This window comes from Centroberyx affinis, unplaced genomic scaffold (assembly GCF_046629955.1).
Source record: "Centroberyx affinis isolate AG114_WGS23_722 - 3 ecotype Tasmania unplaced genomic scaffold, CSIRO-AGI_Caff_v1 ptg002603l_1, whole genome shotgun sequence".
Taxonomy (NCBI): domain Eukaryota; kingdom Metazoa; phylum Chordata; class Actinopteri; order Beryciformes; family Berycidae; genus Centroberyx; species Centroberyx affinis.
Window position 1 is genome coordinate 46,603 of NW_027280803.1, and position 25,674 is coordinate 72,276.

At 42.0% G+C, this 25,674-nt stretch overlaps 1 protein-coding gene across 2 annotated transcripts in view; it reads left to right on the forward strand.

Annotated features, from left to right (window-relative positions):
- The window catches only part of LOC139656991 (uncharacterized), a 39,082-nt gene extending 13,556 nt beyond the window's left edge, over positions 1-25,526 (forward strand). For both annotated transcript variants that reach the window (XM_071534671.1, XM_071534672.1), the window contains exons 3-7: positions 8,290-8,451; positions 15,027-15,189; positions 19,968-20,107; positions 22,480-22,601; positions 25,419-25,526. In XM_071534671.1, the coding sequence (XP_071390772.1) occupies positions 8,290-8,451; positions 15,027-15,189; positions 19,968-20,107; positions 22,480-22,601; positions 25,419-25,515 (684 nt within the window). In that variant the 3' untranslated portion in view covers positions 25,516-25,526. The remainder of the gene's footprint in view (positions 1-8,289; positions 8,452-15,026; positions 15,190-19,967; positions 20,108-22,479; positions 22,602-25,418) is intronic.
- The last annotated feature ends 148 nt before the right edge of the window (positions 25,527-25,674 follow it).

Sequence of the window (25,674 nt, forward strand, 5' to 3'; positions counted from 1 at the left end):
GGATACCAAAAATGTATGTATGTAATTTGCACTCATGGACGTCACATTTCCTGTATCACAGTGCTTACAGAAATGTTGAATAAGGACAATTACAGAGGGTTATTTAGGTTTCCTCCAGACTTGAGGAAAGCCCTTTTGGGTGAACAACAAAGATATTTACGCCCTCTGTCATTATCTCTAATTTTAAACCCTTCCCAGCCTCTATGTCACCAAGTAATTATCTCACTACCAGTGAACTGCCAGGTTCTCGAAGTCAATATATTTCCCGGAGCGTATTTCTCAGTGTGATTAGGTCCTTAAGTGAAGGTCCTTCAATTTTTGGATATTCTCTCAAAACTAGCTGTTGAACAAATGCATGTAAATAGGGCTCAGCCCCTATCCTTGCTTTGACCTCCTCCTGTCCCAGAGGCATGACAAAAAGCAACTGTACTCATTCATGAGGACCTGCAGTGGCATGTTTCCTGATGAAAGCTTGCCAATAAGGTAGGTGGTTTCATTCATGTTACAGGAAAAAAAGGAGGCATTTTCTTTTTCACATCCAAAGTGTTTTGAGAAAACAAAGTGTGCTCTACTAGGAGAGCACCTGACAGCTGTGGAAGCTGCAAAGTCATAATCACCTGTTTGATACCCTGAAAACATCATAGTCAAGCCTCAAGTCTGTCTTTCATTACAGGCTGCTATTAGAAAGAGAATATGATACAGCCTTAAGTTTTTTTTCCACATGAATGCCTGGTATTGTTTTAGACTTTAGTGGGACAAATCAGTATTTTATCGTGGAAATCATACTTTTGATCTGGTTCCCAAAAAAGACAACACGATTTCAAGAGATTTAAAAAGAGTTTGAAATTTACTAATTTTGTAAAATTTTTCTATTGCCATTTTCTCTCAGTTTGAAGTGGTGAAGATGAACGGCCAAAATATTAAGCTTATTTTTGTTAGAAAAATGAACCCTGTCATGGCAAGGGTGGATTTGGGGTCTTGTGCCAAGATCACCAAGGTAAAAATTATGCCCATGATGACTTTAATAACCTTCAGCCAAGGGCAATTTATATCATAGTTCCTTTCCCCTTTGACAAAGATCAATCAATCAATCAATCAGTCATCTGCCTACTAAAACATTTAGTTCTGATACCTGAGTGACATCCACAGCTATGGGATAGATTTCTCTTCAATCTCGCATCGTAGAACTTGAAGTGAACAGACTCAAACTAATGCTCCACCATACTTCAAAGCTACAGATACCTCAGCACATCCTTCCCATCTCTCCCTCAAAGACCTTTCACAACAATGTCAAGTTCAAAGGCCTTGCTGAAGACAAGGCTTTTATTATTGCCGGCAGATCAGACCCACCAAAACACGAGAGGCAGCTATACATGCAGGCGGAGGCGGGGAGGCGGAGAGGGCATGCGTTACAGTGCGAGGCGGCTTTTTCATGGACCCGCATGTCATGCAGCACCTGTTCATCTGTGCTGAGTGACTGTGGAGATTTCCGTGGCGATATTGTCGCCGACCGCCGGCCCCTCTCTCATCTGGGCCCTCCCTGTTTTCCAAGGCCAAAGCTTGGCGGTCTACCTGGACGCATCAAACAGGTGTCAAATAGCTCAAATTACTCACATATTTACCCAGATAAAGGCCCTTTGATAGGTCCTTGGGGCCCCTGCGAGGTAACGGCGGGTGGCAGTGGTTTTTAGGGGGGCCCACCATGGCCGAGTTTAGGGGTACAAAGCTGACAGGCAGTTAGGTGGTGAGGCCCCCACCGTCATCATTGTGACTTGTCACCACAGCTAATAATGTAATTCCTTTGCCTGCTAAATGGGACTCTGTGGGAAGAGGGATATTGTGAGGGACCTTTTTTTTCCTGCCTCAAATATGTGAACATCAAGGACTTTTTGTCTCTTTATCCCCCTCCCTTTTCTCTCCAGCTCTTTCCCCCTTTCTCAACATGGATTACAGTTTTTGACAGCAAGACGAACACATGGTGGCGCAGTAGCCAGTTTACTTCTGTTACCATGACAAGAAAACGTAAGCACTGCCAGACAGAATTAAGTACAACGCGAATAAGTTCTAAAATCCTTGCAGGCCTCAAGGTTCAGCTGTGTAGCAGTCGTATTTCTAACATCAGGGAGAAGCATATGGACCTGTTTAGCTGTATGTCTGATCTCACACTCGCTATCCATATTGGGGAAACCACCCGGCATTCAAAGCATACTTTCCTCATCAGCACTACAATGTGAAATATAGCGCAATTAAAACACAAAGCCTGGATGCGCTTTTAAAATTGCGCTTCTGGTTTACTTGAATTCCTCAGCTGGAGAACATGAATGTGAACAGCGCCGATGGGCATCTGCAAGGAGATTTGTTTCATTCACTTCTATGAGTAGGTGTTTGAAGTGCTTTATCTGGAACACAGGAAAGGTTTTCATGGATGCAGTCTGATGGAAGATTAGCACAACAACAACAGACAGAGAAATAGCCCTTGGAACGAATATTCGCGATGTGTCAGAGGTGGAAAACTGGAATGGGCGGCGCAACAGGCCTCTACTTTCTCTCACAGGTCACGACTGACCCATTTCTCCATCCACGCTTCCCTGCAATAAATTCTCCGAAAACACTTTTCCCATCAAAGCAAAAGCAAGACGAAAGAGCGAATCCAGGCACGTAGCGTATTCTCCCCTGGGTGCTTTGAAAGATATACTGCAGGGAAGTGAGTCAAGAGTACTATCTTCTCCTCACTCCACAGATTGCGCGTTGAAAAAAAAAACAACAAAAAAAAAAAAACGGGGGTCTCGATGGGAGAACCGGCGGGCGTGAACTGCTCGTACCTTTCTCCCTATCTGGATGCACAACCCACATCTGGTGCTTCATTCCTTTCCAACACTGTCATGTTTAGGAAAGTATTTTGGATGCAGCAGAGATGATGGAAACATCTGAAAGTGAGGGCCAGAAGAGGCCTCGGTTTTCCACAGTGATCTTGGATGTTGTTGTATTATCATGCTCATATTTGCAATGATTTGATATGATAAGGGGGAAAAAACTGGAATGATAAAGCCATGGTAACAGTGAAGGAATTCCAATTTTTCACAGCACGGACGGGTCTGTTTATTTTGAGAAAACATCCGAGTAATGGCCACGGTAAATAAAGCGCTGTATCTCGCTCATTTAAAAACATCTTTCTTTCACACTATCGCATTCCAGCGGATATGATAAAAGCAACAAAGGAGACTGTGTGAAGAATCTGTAGCCACACACAGAAAAAGGAGGGGATTTTTGTATGATATGTAAATGTGTAAATCTCAAACACAAAACTGCCAGACATAGCCGCATATCATTTGAAATATACTTTAAAGTCCCCATGAAATGAACTTCCATTACTTTTAGGCTACTTCCTGGAAAACAGAGTATCTTTAATGGTGACCTCATGCTGCACCATGAGGTAAATAAAAACTACAGTCCCGCCCCTCCCATCAAATAAAACTGCCTTTCTCTCCCTGATTAATATTCCATTGGTGTACACTTTTGAATGATTGCTCACTGCATTATGCCCCGCCCCAACATCCTGTTTCGACAGGAAATACAGCAAATCACGAAGTAAAGATGTCATTTCATGGGGTCTTTAAGGTTCTTTTATTACCATTTAGCTTTAAGTGCTGCTACAGGTTCCCACTTTTAAGATAATGCTAGCGGCCGACTATCACTCAACATAGTGTATGCTAAAGTGTTAGCATGGAGCCTACTATCACCCAATATAGTGTATGCTAAAGTGTTAGCATGGAGCCTACTATCACTCAACATAGTGTATGCTAAAGTGTTAGCATGGAGCCTACTATCACCCAACATAGTGTATGCTAAAGTGTTAGCATGGAGCCTGCTATCACTCAACATAGTGTATGCTAAATTGTTAGCATGGAGCCTGCTATCACTCAACATAGTGTATGCTAAAGTGTTAGCATGGAGCACTGGAGCCAATGATCCACCAGGGACACAAGGATGATTTTGGTGTCTACATTTTCATCACACAATGGATAAGTTGACCCAGTGGTTCTCAGCGTCGGGTCCGGGGACCACCAGGGGTCCTTGAGGGCATTCCAGGGGGTCCCCAACAAATTGATGAATTGTTAAACTTCATTATTTCATTTACAAGAACAATTATAGAATGTAGAAGAATGACTATTTTGATCATATTTTCACTGTTATCTTTCTACCTACAATACAGATAGTCATGGAATTCTGGAGAAAATCATATCTAACAATAAAAATAACTTCAGATTTGGGTCAGAGAGACAAAGTCTCATCAGTGGGGGTCCGTGGCCCTAATGTGGACTAAATTAGGGGTCCTTGATATGAAAAAGGTTGAGAACCACTGAGTTGACCAACAAGCCAATCTCCCAAAAACCTGCTGTATTCCTGTAAGAGTGTCGGACGCGTAGCCTTTGACTTCCCTGTCACTGAAGCCATTCCCACATGTAACACATTGTTGCCCCTTGACTCACGGGGCCAGAGGAAATGCAGAGGAAGGGGAGCAGGGTGTGTATGTGTTTGTTTAAATGTGTGTTTGCCTTTTCCAAAATGGGTTTGTGCACGCAAAAGGGGGCATTCCTGGACCCCACTCTCTCTTCCCATCCCTGGACCCCTCATCACGGCCGCAGGGTCTCTGGAGGCCATGGATAAGATCAGCCCCTGCCCTGCTAACATCAACGACCCGGGCCAGGAAGGCCTATAATTACAGACTGTCTCATATACCCCTCCCCATAACGACTAGCCCAGACAAAGAGAGGGTCATCTCCTGGAAGGAATACCCTTCCTTATCTTAATAAGCCACCAATAAACTACTACAGATCTAGATCTAGTAGCCTGGATATAGCAAAGAGCCCCTGGGGACTCATGGTGCACCAGGTCAGGATATCCACCTGCTAGTAATTAGAGTAAGACCGATATATCAGTTTAACAATATACAGGGCCGATATTGGCCTTAATTAAAAATCAGATATTTATGGTCCTGTCAGTGTTGTGACCTCTGACATGATGGATATGAAGAGGTTTGTTTGATTACATATTTATTGTAGAATTGATTAATACTACACAGGTTGTCTATGGGAAGACCTTAACCTGAATTCTAATCTGCCATTTTGATTGGATTCCACACAAGAATTTGTTTGATCATTATTATGCTTATCCTAGATTTCAATGGAGAGATTTAGTATCCCATGGTCTAAATATTGCCAAGAATAACATTTTGGGGGAATTTCAGCAGCATCACTCCACAAGTATTGGCCATCAATAATAACCAACATCAGTCGAACCCTAAAGGTATTAAATGGAATAAATAATCTGTGCTTAGATCGTTTAGGGACTCTTTGGTCAATAAAGTTAGAAATTTCAAGATGTATTTCTAAGCATAAATGCTCAGTTAGGTTAAGTATTATGAGCAAATGGCAGTGTGAAAGAAAGCTCTAGGCAATAAAACCTGCCGGGTGGGAACTGGTTCACGGTCAAGAGCATGTGTGATCTACAGAGGGTTTCTCCATCAGAGGAAATGAGTGATGTCAGTCCTCCAGCCTGTTATGGCTTGTGTCCCATTGTTTTGGCCAGCATTTCCATCCCAGCTCCCAGCTCCCCCGACTGGAGTTTCACCGTCAGCGGCACGGGAAAGGGGCTTCAGAGGTGGGGGGGGGGAAAGACCCCGACCTGAGCTCACATCCTGCTTTTGTTGGGACACTTTTAGGAATGTTGACGGACGATATAAATATTTGCTCAAAATTTCCTTTTCGGATTTCTGAAAAACGTGAACATCTGCACCTCGCGGGCGAGCGGTGGCACGCCACAGCAGACACAGAGACAGTAAAGAGTGTCAACCTCCTCTGAGTGATGCAGTAAAACACGTTTGAACTCAGAAGAGACGTTAGTCCAGCTCCGCCCAGCCCAAAGCCACTTCAGCTTTTTTTTTTTTTTTACACTATTATCTAAAAGCAGTTTTCCACTTAGTTTTAACATGGGGGGTTATTTGGCACTTGACCGCCATGAAAACCAGAATATAAACTAATCACCAAGATCGGATGCAGCTGGACGACTTTGTAACGTTCAGATTTTTACTTCCTATTCATTTGAATGAGGCACGAAAATAGACTGAAAACTGACATTTAACACGTTGGTGAACAGATTCAACAACAGATCCTGCTATGAGGGATCTCTATGAGGGATCTTAAGGGATCTTGATCATGGTTCCACTGGGCTGTGGGACCAGGTGAGAGGTTCTTTAGCCTGTCAATCCTCTCTTTAGCTTTTCAATCTTAATGTCCATAAAAATAAAGCTTCCAAGCACCTTTTTCATATCTGTAATTTTGAATTTTGATTCAAATATTGCATTGTATTGTGGATGGCTGAGTACCCTTCCTGTTGGGATTCTTGTTGTTCTTAATTGACATTGGCATTTCCGTGGACAGTCTTTGTTGCCATTTCATTTCATATTAGAATAACTGCAATCAATTGCTTAATTCTTACATTATATTGTAATTGTACTGTAACAGATCCTGCTACTGTGACTTTCAACTGACTGTGAGGCCAACGTTTTAGAACATAATTTCGCCAAATAGCATTTTTATTGATAGAAGAGAACATAGCGGAAGGATACATTAGGAGAAATAGTTCCTGTTCGGGAGACCGGATCTACTTTCATTTTTAAATACTAATTTTAGTGTAAACCAAGAATAAAAATGCAAAATGATGAAGGATCCAGGACTGCTTTGTTGTTTTGAATGCAGGATCTGTTGTTGAATCTGTTCACTAATGTGTTCAATGTCAGTCTATTTTCATGGCCTCATTCAAATGAATAGGAAGTAAAAATCCTGCTACAAACTCGTCCAGCTGCATCTGATCTTGGTGATTAGTTTATATTGTGGTTTTCATAGTGGTCAAGTGCGGAATAACCCCCATGTTAAAACTAAGTGGAATATTGCTTTAATCATGTAACCAAATCTTACTAAAACCTATATTCAAATGTTTTATCAAACTCAAAACTGACTGCAATAACGTTCCTCTCAATGGCAAAAATCCTCTCAGTGGAGCTACCATAGATCATATGTCTTTGTGTTTAAACACCTTCATTTCCACCATGGGGAACATGGAAAATAAGACGCCCGACAATTAATCAAAAAACTACAACTAAAAACGTATGCTGGTATGTGATGATTATGCAATGAAGTCAGGAGTTCACTGCATCACCCATAATCTTTTTTTCATTTCTCATCCCTCCCGGATAATGTTCACATGAATTTATTGCGAGACTAGCCGCCCGTGGCAATGGAATGCTTTTAGAAGTGCTCACACAGTAAAACTGACTTCAGGTTATGTGGTTCGCGTATAACAGTGTTTCTGGAAGCCGTAAAACATCCCGATAAGAACAGTCCAGGGTTAGGCAGACGACAGAATGTGCTAATGTGCTGAATAACAGTGGATATCATTCCTGACAAGTTACATCAGCTGACATAACATAAGAGTTCAGACAACACAACTGTTAAACTATAGGGAGCAACTCTTTGATCCGGCCTCGGCTTTTTTAACCTGTACTTACCCAGGACAGGCTGACTAAGCACATTTCCATTTTCCAACAACACCCAGCCTTATATTTACACGCTTATAGTCTTCTACTGTTGGCCACAGACCCGCTCTACTGCAGCAGCTGGGGGGGTCAGGTGCCTTGCTCCAGGGCACCTTCCATGGTAGTCGTCGGAGGAAAAAAGCACTACTGATTCATTTCCTCCAGCCAGATTTTCCCAGGCAGTCCAAGGACTCAAACCCCCTTCCAGTCACAAGCCAGCCTCGCTTACCTTCCACCCACTGGATTACTGAACGAATCCTTTTTTTTTTATTCATGGTTTTTATGCATAAAAATGAACATGGACATTATATTGGAATGCAAACTTGTATAAATCCCTTTCCTTTGTATTGGTTTCAGTGGAGGGTTTTAGTGTCCCATGGTGGTCTAAATGCTGTTTCAGAGGCTTTTCCACCCTGACAAGAATACAGTTCTGGGGGGAACACTGAATATATTGTAATTTTTTGTAAATGTTTTGGCATGAAAATGGTCAAATGTAAAAAAAAATACTGAATATCGGCACAAAATATTAGCTATCGGCGGCTTCAGTACAACAATATCGGTATCAGTATCGGCCTTCAAAGCCCATATTATTCAAACATAAACAACGTCAAATGGCTGTTTTCTCATAGCTTGTTACTGCTTGCAGATGTATAGTATATCGCCTTGACTAACCCTTGTACCTTCTGGTTCTCCAGGTACAGCAGGCGAGCTCCAACCCCCTGGGATCAGGCCTGGGCTACCTGGAGCACATCTGCCAGCTCATCGAGAAGATCGGCCAGCTTCAGGAGACCAACCTCCGGCTGCAGAGGCAGATCTGTGGCCTGCAGAAGGACGGCAGGATGACCAAGACTAAAGAGGTGTGTGTCGGCTTAAATAACATGGGAGACTGCAGATCCCATGTGAAAGATCAAGATCAACAATATAATTCATACTAAATTGTCAAATCTCTTGAAAGCATACCAAGATTTAGGACTGGGTAGATATAGTTAATGAATTTTTTTTATAATTGTTCTAATTTGACCTATATATTGCCTTTCTTGCCAGTCACTTGGTCTATATTGTCTCACTGGCAAAATATATTTTCAATCTTAATCTGTAGGTAATAGTGATATGTTTTGATTATATTTTCTTTTCAAAACTGCTTTAAATTTTCTTGCTAGAAAGACCTATACCAGCTCCCTTTAATACATCTTAAAGGGATTTTAGGGTGTTTTCTACTTTGAAATGTGGAAATAGCTGTGCATTTGATTCCAGTTCCAGTAGTGTCAAAGAAAAAGAAACTATCATCCTTCCATCCCTATATGTGGAAAAAGAGAGGTTGCACGTATACTTGTGTACTTTCTCTGATTTTATTATAGAAAACAAAGAAGAAGCTCGACAGAAGAAAATATAAAAAAAAAGAAGAAAAGAACATAGTAAAATTGTATTAATAAGATCCACGGAAGGGTCCAGGAATAAGGCTCCATGAAAGAAAAGATAGAAATTATATTTAACCAAAACTTAAAGGCTAAGTATCAATAATACATTGAATTAAATATTGAACAAAAGTTTGCCAGGGACAATATAGCCCAAGTGATTAAAGGGGTGAATACTTTTGAATTTACTTTACAATCATATTACTTTTATAATTATATTTCTACTATTTGAATTTTGTACTTTTACATACATTTTCTTGGATTTCCACTCCACTTTAAAAAAAAAAAAGTACTTGGCATAGGTTTCAAACTTCAAAATCCCCTGTGAATATGCCATCCTTTCCCAATGTAAATCCATCTGTTTCAAGGGAAATCAGTGCTAAGGATGGTATACGTTAATAGAACAGCTGTGATCAGATGGCTGTAAGTCAGTGGTGCCACATATGGGGCGCACATCTGGTAAGCATGTTGAAGAGAGGCATATGTGTTTAGGGCAACTGGAGGCAGTTAACCAACTTCCTGCCACCTGCTATGAGACATAGGCTGTACATTAAGGAAAGATATAATAGTGCTGATATGCTATATTGAAGTGGTAATCTGTGATATCCTCATTTTTTAAATTTTGTCTCCAGATCACCTGTCAATCAAACATTGTGTCCAGTCTTTTAGCAAAACAGACATTTATTTATATGAAAATGCCACAGATTACTTTAACTATTAACTTGATAAAACTGAGCATGTTAATTAAATAATAATTAAAATCAAATATTTAGTAAATACCCATCTCCATTTGAAACTGAAGTCAGTGATTCTCAACCTTTTTCATATCAAGGACCCCTAATTTAGTCCACATTAAGGCCATGGACCCCCATTTGATGAGATTTTATCTCTCGGACCCAAATATTTTTATTGTCAGATATGATTTTGTCCATAATTCCATGACTATCTGTATTGCAGGTAGAGAGATAACAGTGAAACTATGATCAAAATAATCATTCTTCTGCATTCTCTAATTGTAAATGAAATAATGCTGAAGTTTACCAATTCATCAATTTGCTGGGGACCCCCTGGAACCCTCTCAAGGACCCCTGGTGGTCCCCCGACCCCACGTTGAGAACCAATGAATTACATAATAATTAAAATCAAATATTTATTAAATACCCATCACCATTTCAAACTGAAATCTAGAAAACACTATGTAACTCAGAGGAAATACGCAAGTGCTGCCGCTAACTGTGACCAAATCTTCCACCAATGAGTGAAAGATTTTCATTTGGATTCATTTGTCCTGCTACGACTCATTATAAAGGATCAAAATGCTTTTAAAATTGTCCTCAAAAAGAGACAAACTAAATAAAGAGTGACTTATGTACGACTATGACCCAGATTCTTCGAGTGAAGAAGAACTCCAGGCCACATTCGGAACTTCTGACCTACTGTTGCAGAGAACAATGCCACCGCAGTAATAAACACAAAGAGAATACTTTATGGCCTTCTAAAATTAAGTCCATGTGCTAAGGACACTATATTTAGAACGATCAGTCACTCACTGCACAAAGATGTCTATTGAACATGCGAAGGCAAAAGGCAACGTCAGCAGGGAATTACGACAAATTTACGGGTTTTTCTTTAGTAAGCAACATTAGCTAGTATTCCAGTAAGCACTCATAAAAATGGTTTAAATTTGGCACAGTGAATGTGTGCAAGCTATAAAAATCCAAGGGCCCAGCTGTCCTCACTCACTCGAGTTGTGTTGTTTCGTAATGCTTCGGCAGAACTTGTTGTCTTTTCATGCCAGCATCGTGCCAGTGTAACCTTGTGGGAGGCATTTTCAGTATGTGCAAAGAGAAAACAAGGCCTGTCGGGTTCAATGGCTCCTAATACTATCCAAAGACAAAGTTCATCCAGTTTATCTAAGCGCAAACCAGTACAAAAATCCAACTTCGCACAGTTGTTTCCCATCTGAGCATCCAACACCAACATCTTGGACGCCGCCTTTGTTTGCACTGTGTTTCATTTCTGCCTCCTCACTCTTGTGACATTGGACAGGGATCTCTAAATAAGAAGAATGTTGTTTTCTTGTTTGAGGCCTTGGCAGAATACAGGAAAGGGGCGGGGGGTGGTGGGGGTGGTTCACAAAGCCTGGACTGAAACTAGCCCAGTCAGTTCGGGCCCGGGGGCCGGAAAAGCTTTCCACTGGAGCAATGGGGTGAACCCAGCAGGAGTCCGGGACTTCAAAGCCTTCAAAGACGGGCCGAGAAACCCGAGCGAAAGACAGAGAGACGGAGAGAGAGAAAGAGAGAAAGACGGCTCGATTTCATTCATTTCACTTACACAACCACCTTTCTGAAGTTTAGGAATCCTCATACCTTTACATATCTAAGGAATACGTCTACGGTCGCTGCGGGGGCGGCACCTTGGAGTTGAAAGTACCCTGACTCCTGAGAGATGGACCACACCGGCTGCTCTCCCAGGCCTTCCGTTCTCCCCCCCCCCCCCCCCCCCCCCGCTGTGACATTCTCAATGGCAAAGGCACGAGTAGAGACAGAGATGACACATCAAAAGCACAGGCAGTCCAGGCTGGGACAATGTCGGAGGTCTCTGAATGGGGCCACACTGACAGCCGGAGCTGCCCCCAGGGTCTCTGACAACTCTGGTCCAGCACTCACATCAGCACCAGAAGCACAGCTGGATACATGGATGGCAGGCAGAGGAGAGTCAATAAGCAGTTACCACCTACTGTATGAAGCCCCCCCCACCCACCCACATTTCATTTCAATACCATGGATATTTGATTTAGGGTTAGACCGATTAGGGGTACTGCTAAATTCCAGTTAAGTATATATAATGTGACATTTCATTGCATTTCACAAAGTATGCTTGGAAATTGTTAAGTTTAAATACACTGAATATTGGCACAAAATATCAGCTATTGGCAGCTTTATTCCAAAAATATTGGTATCAGTTGAACCGCCAGAATGGTCAAAATTCTAGACCATAGAGCGGTCAAGAGTAAGTTTCCCAGGTTAGGGAAAATTCCTAACCCAAATCAAAATATACAGTGACTGATGCACTGATATGGAAATTGGTCTATCATTCATTGAGTGTGGATATTAGCTGTTAGATTAGTGATTTCTCAGTCAAAAGTCTACACCGTTGAAAGTCAATACAGTCCATTCAGAATTAGCCCATTCTTGTAAAGGCACACATCCTGCTCCCCTATTCTCAAACTTGATCTTCTCCTTCTTCGTTTAATTCACAAAGCCGACTTGCCAAAGCTGTCTCTTCAATTACTGGGGGACAGGAAGTGATGGACGGGACATTCCATAGTGTTCCTTTTCCCCCTGACCGGCTGCATAATACCTCTAACAGCCTAATCCTTCACTGAGAGGTCAAGGGTCATTGCTCAAGCGTGGGCGGCCCCTCTGAGTCCCTAAAGGTGGGATGGACCTCCTTATGAGGGCTAAGCACACAGACGGGGTGGTCCATAGTAGGGTTTAGACCGATATTCTATCTATCACTATCATTGAACACAGTGTATGGTAAAGTGTTGGCATGGAGCCAGCTGTCACTCAATATACTAAAGTGTTAGCATGGAGCCTCATCACTCAACATAGTGTATGCTAAAGTGTTAGCATGGAGGCTACTATCACTCAGCATAGTGTATGCTAAAGTGTTATCATGGAGCCTACTGTCACTCAATATATGCTACAGTGTTTGCATGGAGCCTACTATCACTCAACATAGTGTATGCTAAAGTGTTAGCATGGAGCCTAATCACTCAACATAGTATATGCTAAAGTGTTAGCTTGGAGCCTACTATCACTTAACATAGTGTATGCTAAAATGTTAGCATGGAGCCTACTGTCATTCAACATAGTGTATGCTTAAGTGTTTCCATGGACCCTGCTATCATTCCACATAGTGTATGTTAAAGCAAATTTAGTCAAATTTGGTCAAATTTAAATCAGCACAAAATATCGGCGCTTGGTAGCCTCAATCCAACAATACTGGTGTCGGCAGCGGGCTTCAAACGGCCGAATCGGTCGAACCCTGGTCCTTAGAGGGAGGAATGTTTGGCCACAGTGAAACCTGGTCCGGGGCTTTGTTCCTGGCAGCGGGCATGTCTTAACAGAGGGAAGAGCTTGTCTACCAGAGGGCCGTCCACAGCTTTTAGAAAAACATAAACATTGCAGCAGAGCATGACTTCAGCGCTCCTTCATCCTGTCCCGCTTACCCATGATTTTCTGGGAATATATAAACGACCAGTGGTTATGTAACAGAGATGGGAGAGGGGGGCTTCTGAGCTGACACTGGGGAGTGTGTGTGAGTGTGTGTGCAGGCTGATGTGCCAACTGATTCGTTATTTTAGAGGCCAGTTTGCACCTCGGCTCCACTGTAGGTGAAAGGTAACTCCAGAGCAGGGAAGGAGGTTATTTTGCAAAGAAATCAGGAAATGACTTCACCTGATGAGCCACTTGGGTTGCATGTTGAAGCTGTGCAGGTGGTGTGTGTGTGTGTGTGTGTGTGTGTGTTACCCACGTGTACGCACTTGAATGTGACAAAAAATCCTTTTTGGGCGACACTAAATATGATTCCACACAATGGAGCAGGAAAAAACACGTCTCATCCCCTGGCTTTAATCTCATCCGCATTGCACTTCTGTTGCGCATTTGCGTATAGTTTGAACTATTATGGGATTTTTTTCGTGGAAGCGATGTCGTAGTTCCCTTTCAGCTAGGATGGCCGGATGTGAACTTCAATCAGACCAGCCGTTGCTCTGAAATGACTCAGTCTTTTTTTTTTAATTGTTCTCTTTGTTTTTACTCTAAGTTCAACTGAAACAAGAGGAAAAAGAGTCACAAGATGAACACACACACACACACACACACACACACACACACACACACACACACGCGCGCAGTCTAACTTGATACAGACCCAGTATTGGCAGTGAAACCCAGCAAAAAACAACAAAGCAAATCAAGTTTAAAACAATGAATCAAAACCCAAATATTACAGGTTCTCAACAAACCTGGCTTCAGGCTTCTGCTGCCAAGATATGCAAGTACACAATGCTCATAATACATCGCTCCTGAATCTTTACCAGATGCTTGGTCACTCTGCCAAATATGTTGTGTTGGACGACCATTGGCCCATGAGAAAAAAAACAATAAAAAGTTAGAACTGATTTTCACTTAGCAAATGCACCTGTGCTGCCCAAGCCCCATATAATTCCTGTTCAAACTCCATTCCAGTACCTGTGATGAACAGCAAAGCAGGCCGGCACAGTTCAGTTGAGTTCACTTTATTCAGACAGTGTGAAAATACCCAGAGAGAGAGAGAGAGAGTGCTTCAGCCAATTAACAACTCTATGGCAACTTTACATGTTGTCAATAGCTGCTCCTTCACTCAGTTCAACCATTTATGAAGCTTGTCACTTGATATTAGGGTTTCAGTTCAACTGATATGGGTTTTTGAATTCCAATACTGATTTATCATGCCAAAACATTAAAAAAAAAATCATTCAGTTTTTCCTCCAGAATTGTATTCTTGTCAGGGTGGAAAAACCTCAGAAACAGCATTTAGACCAGACTCTCCATTGAAACCTAGGATACTACTACTACTACTACTACTACTACTACTACTACTACTACTACAACAACAACTACTACTACTACTTATAATAATAATAATATTCATACATACTTGTGTGGAATGTGATCAAACTGTTCCATTAGAATACATTTAAGGGCTTTCCATAAACAGCCAACGTAACAATGATTCATTCTACAGTATCAATCAATGCATCATATCCATCATATCAGAGGTGGATGACACTTATTGGCTGGTATTCATTTTTTTTTTAATAAAAATAAAATATCAGCACAATATAACAGTGTGACTACTTAAAATGCATCAAATAAAATAAAATAAAAAAAACAAAAGACTGTGTACCCCAGGTGAGATCACCAGTGACTCTTGAATAAAACGTAGCTGTTGGTCTTTCTGAACAGGACTTTTTCCAGCAGCACTGTAGCTGTGGTGCAGCCAGCCTGGCCTTCCACGACGTACAGAAGAGACACTCCAGAGGGGAATTTCTGTCCTCCAGCGGCACCCTCTCCGACCTGTCCACCATCCCCGAGGTCACCCGCCATCCGCTCATCTCTGCCAGGAGAGGTAACTTGCCAAATGTGCTTGCGCAAGTTTGCTTAGTCGTTACCTGTTACCTTAAACCTGGGTTCAAACTTCAGGGTTCTCGAATCCAATAGCATTCCCACCAAGGTTTGGCGCATTCTGATGTATAAAATGCAGTCATCCAGTTTTAGATTAGCTGTAACTTTATCACATGCAAGGTACACCTATCTAGTATCAGCTGGTCATCTGTTGCTGTAGTCCATTTATCGTATGGGACCAACAGCTTGTGTGTTGTGAGATGCCCTTCTGCACACCACTGTTGTAAAGAGCTACTACTGGAGCATTTGTGGCCTTTCTGTTAGCTTGAACAAGTCTGCCCATTCTCCTCTGAGATCTCTTTTTGTTTATCGCACCATTGTCTGTGTTCTGCAGCTGCTTCTGTGATGCTGGAACCGCCGGGGTCCGGCACCAACAATCACACCCGCAGTCAAAGTCGCTTACATCAATGATTCTCAACCACGGACCCTCATTTGATACGATTTCTGAGGATATCTGAGAATGTTTTTATTGTTAGATAAGATTTTGTCCAGAATTCCATGACTACCTGTATTGTAGGCAGAGAGGTAACAGTGAAACTACGATCAAAATAGTCATTCTTCTACCTTCTCTACTTCTTGTAAATGAAATAATGATGAAGTTTAACAATTCATCAGTTTGCTGGGGACCCCATGGAACCCCCTCGAGGACCCCTGGTGGTCCCCGGACCCCCACGTTGAGAACCATTGGCTTAAGATCATGCACCTTGCCCATTCTAATGTTTGGTCCGACCAAAAAAACGAAACCACTTCACCATGTCTGCGTGCTTTATATATTGAGTTGCTGCCACGTGATTCGCTGTTTGGAGGAGCAGGCCATTTGCATTGACAAGCAGGTGTACCTAATAAAGTGGCCAATGAGTGTCTTTCGAGCTCTCTTTCAATGGACACATTGGACTTATAGACTTGTAGGGTGAGATATGCATATTTTGCGGATTCACGTCCCACCAGAGTCGCAAACTCCACTTCTATCAGTAGGCTTTTGTGGCGAGAATATAATATACAGCCCTAGGGGTTATTGAGACCATCCCATATTAACCTTACCATTTCATTACTAGCAGGATCAGCGCTTAATAACCTGCCCACAAAACCACATATTCATGTTTTAGAATCAACATTTGTCCCGACGCTTTTTCCCGAAACGGATCTAATAGGTTTGTTTTAAAAAGCTTTTAGCGCTCCTTCGGTTTCACAACCTGACCCACCGCGGCAACACCCCCCCCCCCCAGTGTGTTTTTCCAGCCTCGACGTTTACCTTGTCATCGTACGCCATTCCGGGGCGATGTTAGTCACTTGGCAACACAGTCATCTCCCTAAATGTTATTACTCTCGTGTTTTTTTCGGAGCGGCTCGCGTTGCCTGAGGCGGTGCCGGGTTGACAGCTCTCGGTGGTCCCGGGGGAGATGAAATTATTACTCGAGCGGGACACCGGGGGGGGAATTCCTGGCATCCTACTCGTGACGGGAACATATAATGTCCTGCGGACCTCTGGAATGCCTCGCTCCTTCCTCCGATGGGCAGGAAACTGGATCTGGAGAAGAGGTTTGAGGAGTCAGGAGAGACGGGGGGGCCCGGCAGAGGCGCAGCAAACGGGAGTAGATAGGCTTTTCTCTATGCTGAGGCTCAATTCAGGATTGTAGGTTCAAGCTTTATTACTATTGATAGAGGAACCTATGAATTATGGAGAATTGAAGAGAGGATAGAGAGGGTTTCTATTGGGTTTCTGTGTGTAGAGGTTTTTGTTGAAAGTGCTCTTTGGTTTGCGGTTGCTGCTTTCAATGAACAAGGCAAGAGTTCAAGCAATAAAAAAAACACAAAGCCTTTATTTATTTATTTATATTAAAAACATACTCCGACATGATTTGGCCAGGATGTGGCTTTCGTCAGGGGAGCAGCCACTGCATCCCTGTCTAACATTAGTCACATGGTCAGTGGAAAGCGTGAGCTGTTGTGATAGCAGAGGAGTGTTTGCGTGCACGTGGGAGGTGGGCAGGGGAGGGGCGGGGTTAGTGGAAACAGAGGCAAAAAACAGGCCTCCACTGAGACCGCTGATTTCCATCACCATTTGTCATAATAGCCTTCACTCCCCCTCTCCACATGCAAGTAACCTCTACCAACACGTGAACAAACTCTCCCTCTCTCTTATACTCATATACAGTGCTGTGAAAAAGTATTTGCCCCCTTCCTGATTTCTTATATTTTTGCATATTTGTCACACTTAAATGTTTCAGATCATCAAACAAATGTTAATATTAGACAAAGATAACCCGAGTAAATACAAAATGCAGTTTTTAAATGATGATTTCATTTATTAAGGGAAAAAAGCTATCCAAACCTACCTGGCCCTATGTGAAAAAGTAATTGCCCCCCTTGTTAAATCATGAATTAACTGTGATTAACCACATTTTTTGGAAAACTGAGTTCAATTTCACTAGCCACACCCAGGCCTGATTACTGCCAGACCTGTTGAATCAATAAATCACTTAAATAGAACCTGTCTGACAAAATGAAGTAGGCTGAAAGATCTCAAAAAGCAACACATCATGCCGAGGTCTAAAGAAGTTCAAGAACAGATGAGAAACAAAGTCATTGACATCTATCAGTCTGGAAAGGGTTACAAAGCCATTTCTAAGGCTTTGGGACTCCAGCGAACCATGGTGAGAGCCATTATCCACAAATGGAGAAAACTTGGAACAGTGGTGAACCTTCCCAGGAGTGGCCGGCCTACCAAAATTACTCCAAGAGCGCGTCGACGACTCATCCAGGAGTTCACAAAAGAACCAAGAACAACATCTAAAGAACTGCAGGCCTCACTTGCCTCAGTTAAGGTCAGTGTCCATGATTCAACAATAAGAAAGAGACTGGGCAAAAATGGCATCCATGGGAGAGTTCCAAGGCGAAAACCACTGCTGACCAAAAAGAACACAAAGGCTCGTCTCACATTTGCCAAAAAACATCTTGATGATCCCCAAGACTTTTGGGAAAATATTCTGTGGACTGACGAGACAAAAGTTGAACTTTTTGGAAGGTGTGCGTCCCGTTACATCTGGCGTAAAACTAACACAGCATTTCATAAAAAGAACATCATACCAACAGTCAAACATGGTGGTGGTAGTGTGATGGTCTGGGGCTGCTTTGCTGCTTCAGGACCTGGACGACTTGCCGTAATTGATGGAACCATGAATTCTGCTCTCTACCAGAAAATCCTGAAGGAGAATGTCCGGCAATCAGTTCGAGACCTCAAGCTCAAGCAATTAGGGGGCAATTACTTTTTCACATAGGGCCAGGTAGGTTTGGATAGCTTTTTTCCCTTAATAAATGAAATCATCATTTAAAAACTGCATTTTGTATTTACTCGGGTTATCTTTGTCTAATATTAACATTTGTTTGATGATCTGAAACATTTAAGTGTGACAAATATGCAAAAATATAAGAAATCAGGAAGGGGGCAAATACTTTTTCACAGCACTGTACATGTTAAGTGTTCAGTTAAAGCTGCAATATGCAACTTTTTTTTTTTCAGATTCAGATTCAGATTTTTATTTACTCTAGACCACACATCGTGGTATGGAGTACAAACATAAAACAAAATAGCAGTACAATGGTAAACAACCAGAATAGATCTTTAGCACAAATTAAGTCATTTAAAGAGAGGCAGAACATTACTCAAAAATGCACCCAGTTTACATACTATCCTTGGTTTATCTGTCTGCAATAATAATATAAGTTTCAACATAGACGAATGGTTTACAAAGTATTTTGGCAGGTACTTCTTTCTATTCTCAACAATGCTTGTGTTTTTCCATTCAAACAAAACGTGATATTCAACCCCCAGACAGTTGTCATTACATAAATTACAAAACCTTTTATCCCTTTCCAGACCTTTGTATCTTCCTGTTATTTTGGGAATTCTGCTATTAGAAACTCAGAAATGAAACCACATTCATCTAATATTGGCTGAACAGATGTAATCCATGGTGATACATACGTTCCAGTGATATACAAGTTAAATAAACAATTATACATTGCCCGGCTGATCTTTGTATCCTTCCCCTTCAACAAACTCCCCCAGTAACCAATAATTATTTTTTTAATACCAATACATAGTGGGTGTCGTCCTAACTCCCCATATATCATATTATTACAAGTTGACATTTTAACATTCAATGTATACTTGAGGAATTTCAGATGTAACCTCTCTAAAATGGCTGTCCTCTCAAACCCCCATACTTCGCATGCATACAGCATAACTGGTGTCACAAGCCTATCAAAAAGCTCTAGTCTAATATCTATTGGTAAATCAAACTTCCTACACTTACACAGTAAAGCAAACACAGCTCTAGAGGCCCGTTTACAGAGTTCCTCAATAGCAACTTGAACCGTTGTAATTAAATACAATACCCAGGTATTTGAAACTATGTACAATTTTTGCCATCTGCTTCTACAAAGCCTGTGGTCGCTTTTCACAGATTGGCAGCTGATGACAGCTCATCAAGAAGTGAGGGGGAGGAGGGCGGGACTAACAATGCACTTCCTGCCTCAAGGAGGAAAAGTTGCATGTTGTAGCTTTAAAAGTAATAAAACCCTTCACGTGAACGCAGATTTGCAAAGATCGTATTAACACTGCTTTCTTGTCTTCCCAAACAAACACACACACACACACACACACACACACACACTGTAACCGCTTGTTGCCTGTGGTTTCTGTTTTCTCCTCATGTGCAGATGTGAGCAGTGAGGGTTTATGCCAGCCGTTGGCACCCGTACCGCTGTGGAGGAGAGGGCTGAACCGGAGGAGTTACACCGAGGGGGAGGTCCGCTTCCTCGGCGACAGCACCGAAGGGCTCTCCATCCCCCACCGAAGGGTGAGTCACGCTGGCATATTAAAGGTCCAGTGCAGCAAGAACCGCATTCACCGGTCTCATGGTATTGCGTGACAAAGGGGCCTGTTCATGGAAAGTTAGCCAAAATATTGTAACTGTCAGTGTTGTGGAATTTGGATTTGGTTGTAAACAGAATCAGCTTTAGTTTTAGATACTTACTATACTTCCTGGTATAAATGACATCAAATATGCCCAGAATTTAATGATAGGTTGACAGTATTCATAATTAATGAGGTGGCCATAGTTGATCAGACAGTAGCCAGGGACAGTGTGAAAAAGTATGAGGCAAGGCAAGGCAAGGCAGCTTTATTTGTATAGCACATTTCATACACTGAGGCAATTCAAAGTGCTTTACAGAGTAATAAAAAATACAGTAAAGGTAAAAAATGTACAATTAAAAAGTGCAAAAGAGGTCCACAAGGTAAAAGACTTAAAAAGTAAACTAGTGCAGTTCAAATCAAGTGAAATCGAAAGATAAAAGAAAAGACAGTGCAAGAGGATTAGAAAAGTGAAAAGTGCATTAAAATCACATTTAAAAGAAAAAGAAAAAAGATATAAATAAATAAATATAACAGTGCAGATGAGGAGAAAGATAAGCCTCAGTGGCTAGCAAGAGCCATGTAGACTGGTGTAAACTGATAATTATGCAGTTAATTTCAATTTCTCACTTCTCTTGTTATCCTTAACATGCATATAAATGCAAGTTAAGTGGACATGATGGGCAAACAGCAAGGGAGCTGTATGTGAGTGAGCGAGCAAGGCAGAGACTGGGAAAGGAGAGAGAGAGATTTCTCCCTTGGCTTTTACTTTCTACTTGGCATGGAATTTGACATGTGGCATTTAAAATATTTCACGATTTGCACGATTCACACGACTTTCTTTTTGATCAAAAAAGAATTTACTTTAGCACTAACTGTACTGTGAACGTTGGACGCTTCCAACAAGAAATGGGTGGTACTGAGTAAGTCAGCAGAGCGGCACTCCCTCAACCCACTGAAAATTGGCTGAACATAGAGAAAGAGCCACTAAAGCAGCTCTAACAAATCAGCTGAACCATCCGCAACTGAACAAATAACACTCCTTTAAAATCATCTGGGTTAAATTCATCGCACTGGCTCTTTAAGCCCAGCCCCTCCCTCCAAACACACACTCTCTGACTCACTTCACATCCTCTGATTACAATCCAAATGGCAAAAACTACAGGGGCAGAAAACTCTCAAAGCGATGATACATGACCAATGAGATACTTTCTTGGCGCCCAACGGAGAGATCCTCCCTCCGCGAGGGCCTCGACTGTTAGGAAGCGCAGTAACCGAGAAACACCAATGTGTCATGGAAGATATCGCTGTTGTCGGGTGAAAACCTCTCCAAGATGTCAACGGGTCAGCAACCGAGGACACAAGCCTTGTTTTTAGCTTGCTTTCACATTTTTAACTATATCCAAACGGTTTCGAAAGGGTTTCATAAGTCCAAGGGTTGAAGAACTAGAGGACCATGTAAAAAAATATGAAAATCACCAAAATTGGAGACGATATGGTAGATTTATGAGTAACTAAACCCCAAACCCAAATCTGTGGTGAAGCCTGACATCTAATTGTGAAAAGTAGGGTACTGAACAGGTCATCTGCTATTGGCTGGTCTTTGGTGCCAGGTGACGTCACCACCTGTTGTACTCCATGAAATATGAAAATCACCAAAATTGGGGACGATATGGTAGATTTATGAGTAACTATACCCCACCCAAATATGCCTGACATCTAATGGTGAAAAGTAGGGTGCTGAACAGGTCATCTACTATTGGCTGGTCTTTGGTGCCAGGTGATGTCACCCTCTATAGAGTACAACAAGGTGGTGACATCACCTGCTAGTTCATTACCCTACTTTTCACCATTAGGTGTCAGGCTTCACCAAAGATTTGGGTTTGGGGTTTAGTTACTCATAAATCTACCATATCGTCCCCAATTTTGGTGATTTTCATGTTTTTTTACATGGTCCTCTAATTCTTCAACCCTTGGACTTATGAAACCCTTTTGAAAACAAGGCTTGTGTCCTCGGTTGCTGACCCGTTGACATTTTGGAGAGGTTTTCACCCGACAACAGCAATATCTTCCATGACACATTGTTGTTTCTCGGTTACTGCGCTTCCTAACAGTCGAGGCCCTTGCGGAGGGAGGATCGATGAGACATTCTTCTCAGTAACTCCTGGTAAGAGTTGAGGACATGAGGGTTGGTTTTTCACTAGTTTCTCACTAGTTTCTCTGAGGTACAGCTCGGTGTTTCTCTGTTGTTGTAGTAACCTATCATTATCATGAGATTATTATAAAATGATCATTCTTGGGTATCTTTGTGGACAGGTGAGTGAAAACTACACATGGGGCCGAGTCAAAGACCTGGTGAAGAAGACTAAGTTGAGGAACCAGAGCAGGCTGGGACTGACCTCCACCTCGCTGAAGATGTCCTGTCCCCAGCTCTACAGGTGAGGCAACAACACTGCGAATACACCACAGACTACAGTATATCACTACTGTTGTCTGAAAACATCATCATTCCCGTATTCTTTCTTTAATATGGATCGTTCTCCACCTGTTCGGTGGTTCTTTCTTTTGTCACAAAATATCTCAGACACCGCAGAACAGACTTTGATGAAACTTGGGTAAATGGTGCATCTCACCACTGTGTTGCAGCATTTTCAAATTATACTGATTGGCCCAAAGGGGGCGCTGTAATTACAGGTCAAAACAACATGACATATATGTTGCTGATTGGCCTAGATGGAGACTGCATCATTCCTGGGGGACAGCATGTTTACTTACATCTATTACTTGCATTTAGTTTCCAATAGCCCCATTTCCACTGAGTTCCAAACCTGGTGCTTGAACTTAGTTCCAGAGTTCCCGACCCCTTTCCACTGGGTTGGCCTAGGCCAAAACTGGGCTAGTCCAGGAAAGCCCCACTTTCTCCTTTATGTAGATGGTCCTTCATGGACCCATGTCTCTATGTTCTGTGTAACACATTCAAAAGCCACTGTATGTTTTTAATGGCACTGCTGCCAACGGCAATATCAGCCATGTTGGGGTTTTTTTTGGAAATACAAGGTTTTCATTCAATAGCAGTGATGTGCCTCTAATATTATAGCATAGACACAGACAAGGGATAAGGTGGTGGCTGAACTGGCCAGTGTCTTTGCCAGGGTTTGCATGGTTTCTAATCTGGCCCATACTATGCTCCTATACTTCCCTTATGCCTATACACTGTCCATCTTTGCTTCACAATCTGAAAAGATTACCCAAGGACAGATTCCTTGGCCATTTCCTTGGTCACCGCTCAACAAATCAAGGTTGTTACTGGATGCTGGAACTTGGCCAATTCATGAAACTACTAGCATTTCAACAAAGCCATAATTTCTTTCATCATCTTTGGTGGGTTTGCCTATTACTGCTCCATTACCTCACATAGTCTAATACAAATACAGTCATTCCTGAAAACTACTGTATCTTTTTCTCAGAAAGAGGAGTTTGATGTCTTTGGCAGCTTGTCAAGATGTTTTGCTTTTCTAGAATTCTGAGATTCTTTAGAAGAAAAATAAGTTGTTTGGATTGATTGCACTTCATGTGAAATCATTACTTTAATGTTTTTTTATGGATACCTTACCAATTGAGCTCGTCAAACTATCTGCATCTCATCACTTATGCTTTGTTAAGCATTTACTGTGCTAGAGACCGTTGTTTGCCAAGGGAAACATATAGCTCAAGAGGCCTATTTAGAATTACTATGGACGGTAAAGAAGAGGAACAACAATGACAAAGATTTTTTCACTCCATCAAAACTATTGTTAGAGTTATATTCCCAGTCTGTAACGACCATTACAGCCAATATCCTTGAACAAATATATGATCTTGACAAAATATTATCATTTAACATATATCAGGGGAGACACTTCATGTTAAAACACATTGAAGTTAACATTTCTAAGGCTCCTCAAAATATCATAACATGGATACATTATAAAAACAAAACAGGCATTCCTCAGAGCTAGAGAGATAATATACAATGTTTTTACTGCCAGTGACTGTCTATATCTGCACTGAGCATGAAGACAGATTTGAATATTTTTGTCCTAATACAAGGTATTGCAAAAAAACCTAATCCTGTTATAATTGAACTTGAATAAGTTAGATGCTTGGAAAATTGAGCAGCATTGGCAGGTGTCTTTGTTCCACATAAGTGATAAGACATAATATTAATATTAATATTAATATTGATTAAGATGGACTATATTACCCAAATTTTTGTATTGGCTTTATATTGACAGTGGCTCCGTGTTTGTAGTCCATAAGTCCATGAAAAAAAGTATTAATAGAGATATTAATTGATGAAAAAGCAACAACTCAGCCATAAGAGCCTCTTGTCGTCCCGTTTTTATTTTAAACACTTTTCTTTCAGTTTGTGACAGGCTAAAAAGTCTCTAATCTCTTTCCAAAGTCTGTAAAGAAACTCAGACTTTACTGGCCTCTGTTTTTGTGGTGGCAATTGGTGTCTGGGCTGAAATGGCAAAACCTCCAAAAAAACACTGAAAAGGAGCTGTGCTTTCAAGTCTCATTTGTTGAACAAAACAAAAAAAAAATTGCCTGAAGGAGAAGGAATGTCAGTTATTTTACTCCAATGAATACAAGCCAGCATGATTGCAGCAAAAAGAGAGAGAGAGAAAAAAAAAGACTTTGGGGTTATTTTGGGGTGGAAAGCGTTGACAACTTCGGTGACTTTGGGCGAGGAGCGAACCGTGACAGGTTCCTGGCAAAGCAAGCCCGAGGGAACGGTTCCCTCCGTTTTTGTCGGGGGGGGGGAGGCGGGCGTGACTGTAGATGAATTGTGGTATTTCTTTGTTTGAGAGGCTGTAGTACATAGGAATTTGGTGGGAGGCTGAGGGCCGCAGGAAAGAACGGTTCTCTCTCTCTGGCCCTTCAACATATCCTTCTATCCCGACTGGGGCTTGGCAAGACGGAGGGGGGGGGGGGGGGGGGGGGTCGGACTGTCAGGCCTGAGGTATGCCTGGAGGAGTAGGAGAATTCCCCCGCGGATTTAAACTGAGGTCTGGTGAGATATGGCCGCCGTCCAGGATTCATTAGAGAGACCACCACCTTCCAAGAGAGAAGGTGGTTATGTCGATTTGAGATGAAATGACAAGAAATGTGCTCTCGAACTCTTTCCTTTAACGGCTGGGCCCTAACGTCCCTAGCGTCTTCCAGAGCTACTGTGGAAAGTCAGCAATAACGGTGTCTCTTATGCTCCACAGGCCTGATCTGGGACCAGTGGAACTTCCTGGCAGAAACAGGAACTCCATGATCGCCTTGGGCCACCAGAGCAAACTGGACTTCCCTTGGCTACAATAGCCGTAAAGGTAGAGTATACAGTACTACCTCTCATCTTTGCTGACCAGTGCCATATACTTAACAGGTGGAGCACTGTAACAAGCCTTGATATACACTGATATACTGCCAATATACATTCAGACCATGTAAGCTGAACATGAAGTTGAAAGTATGCAGTTA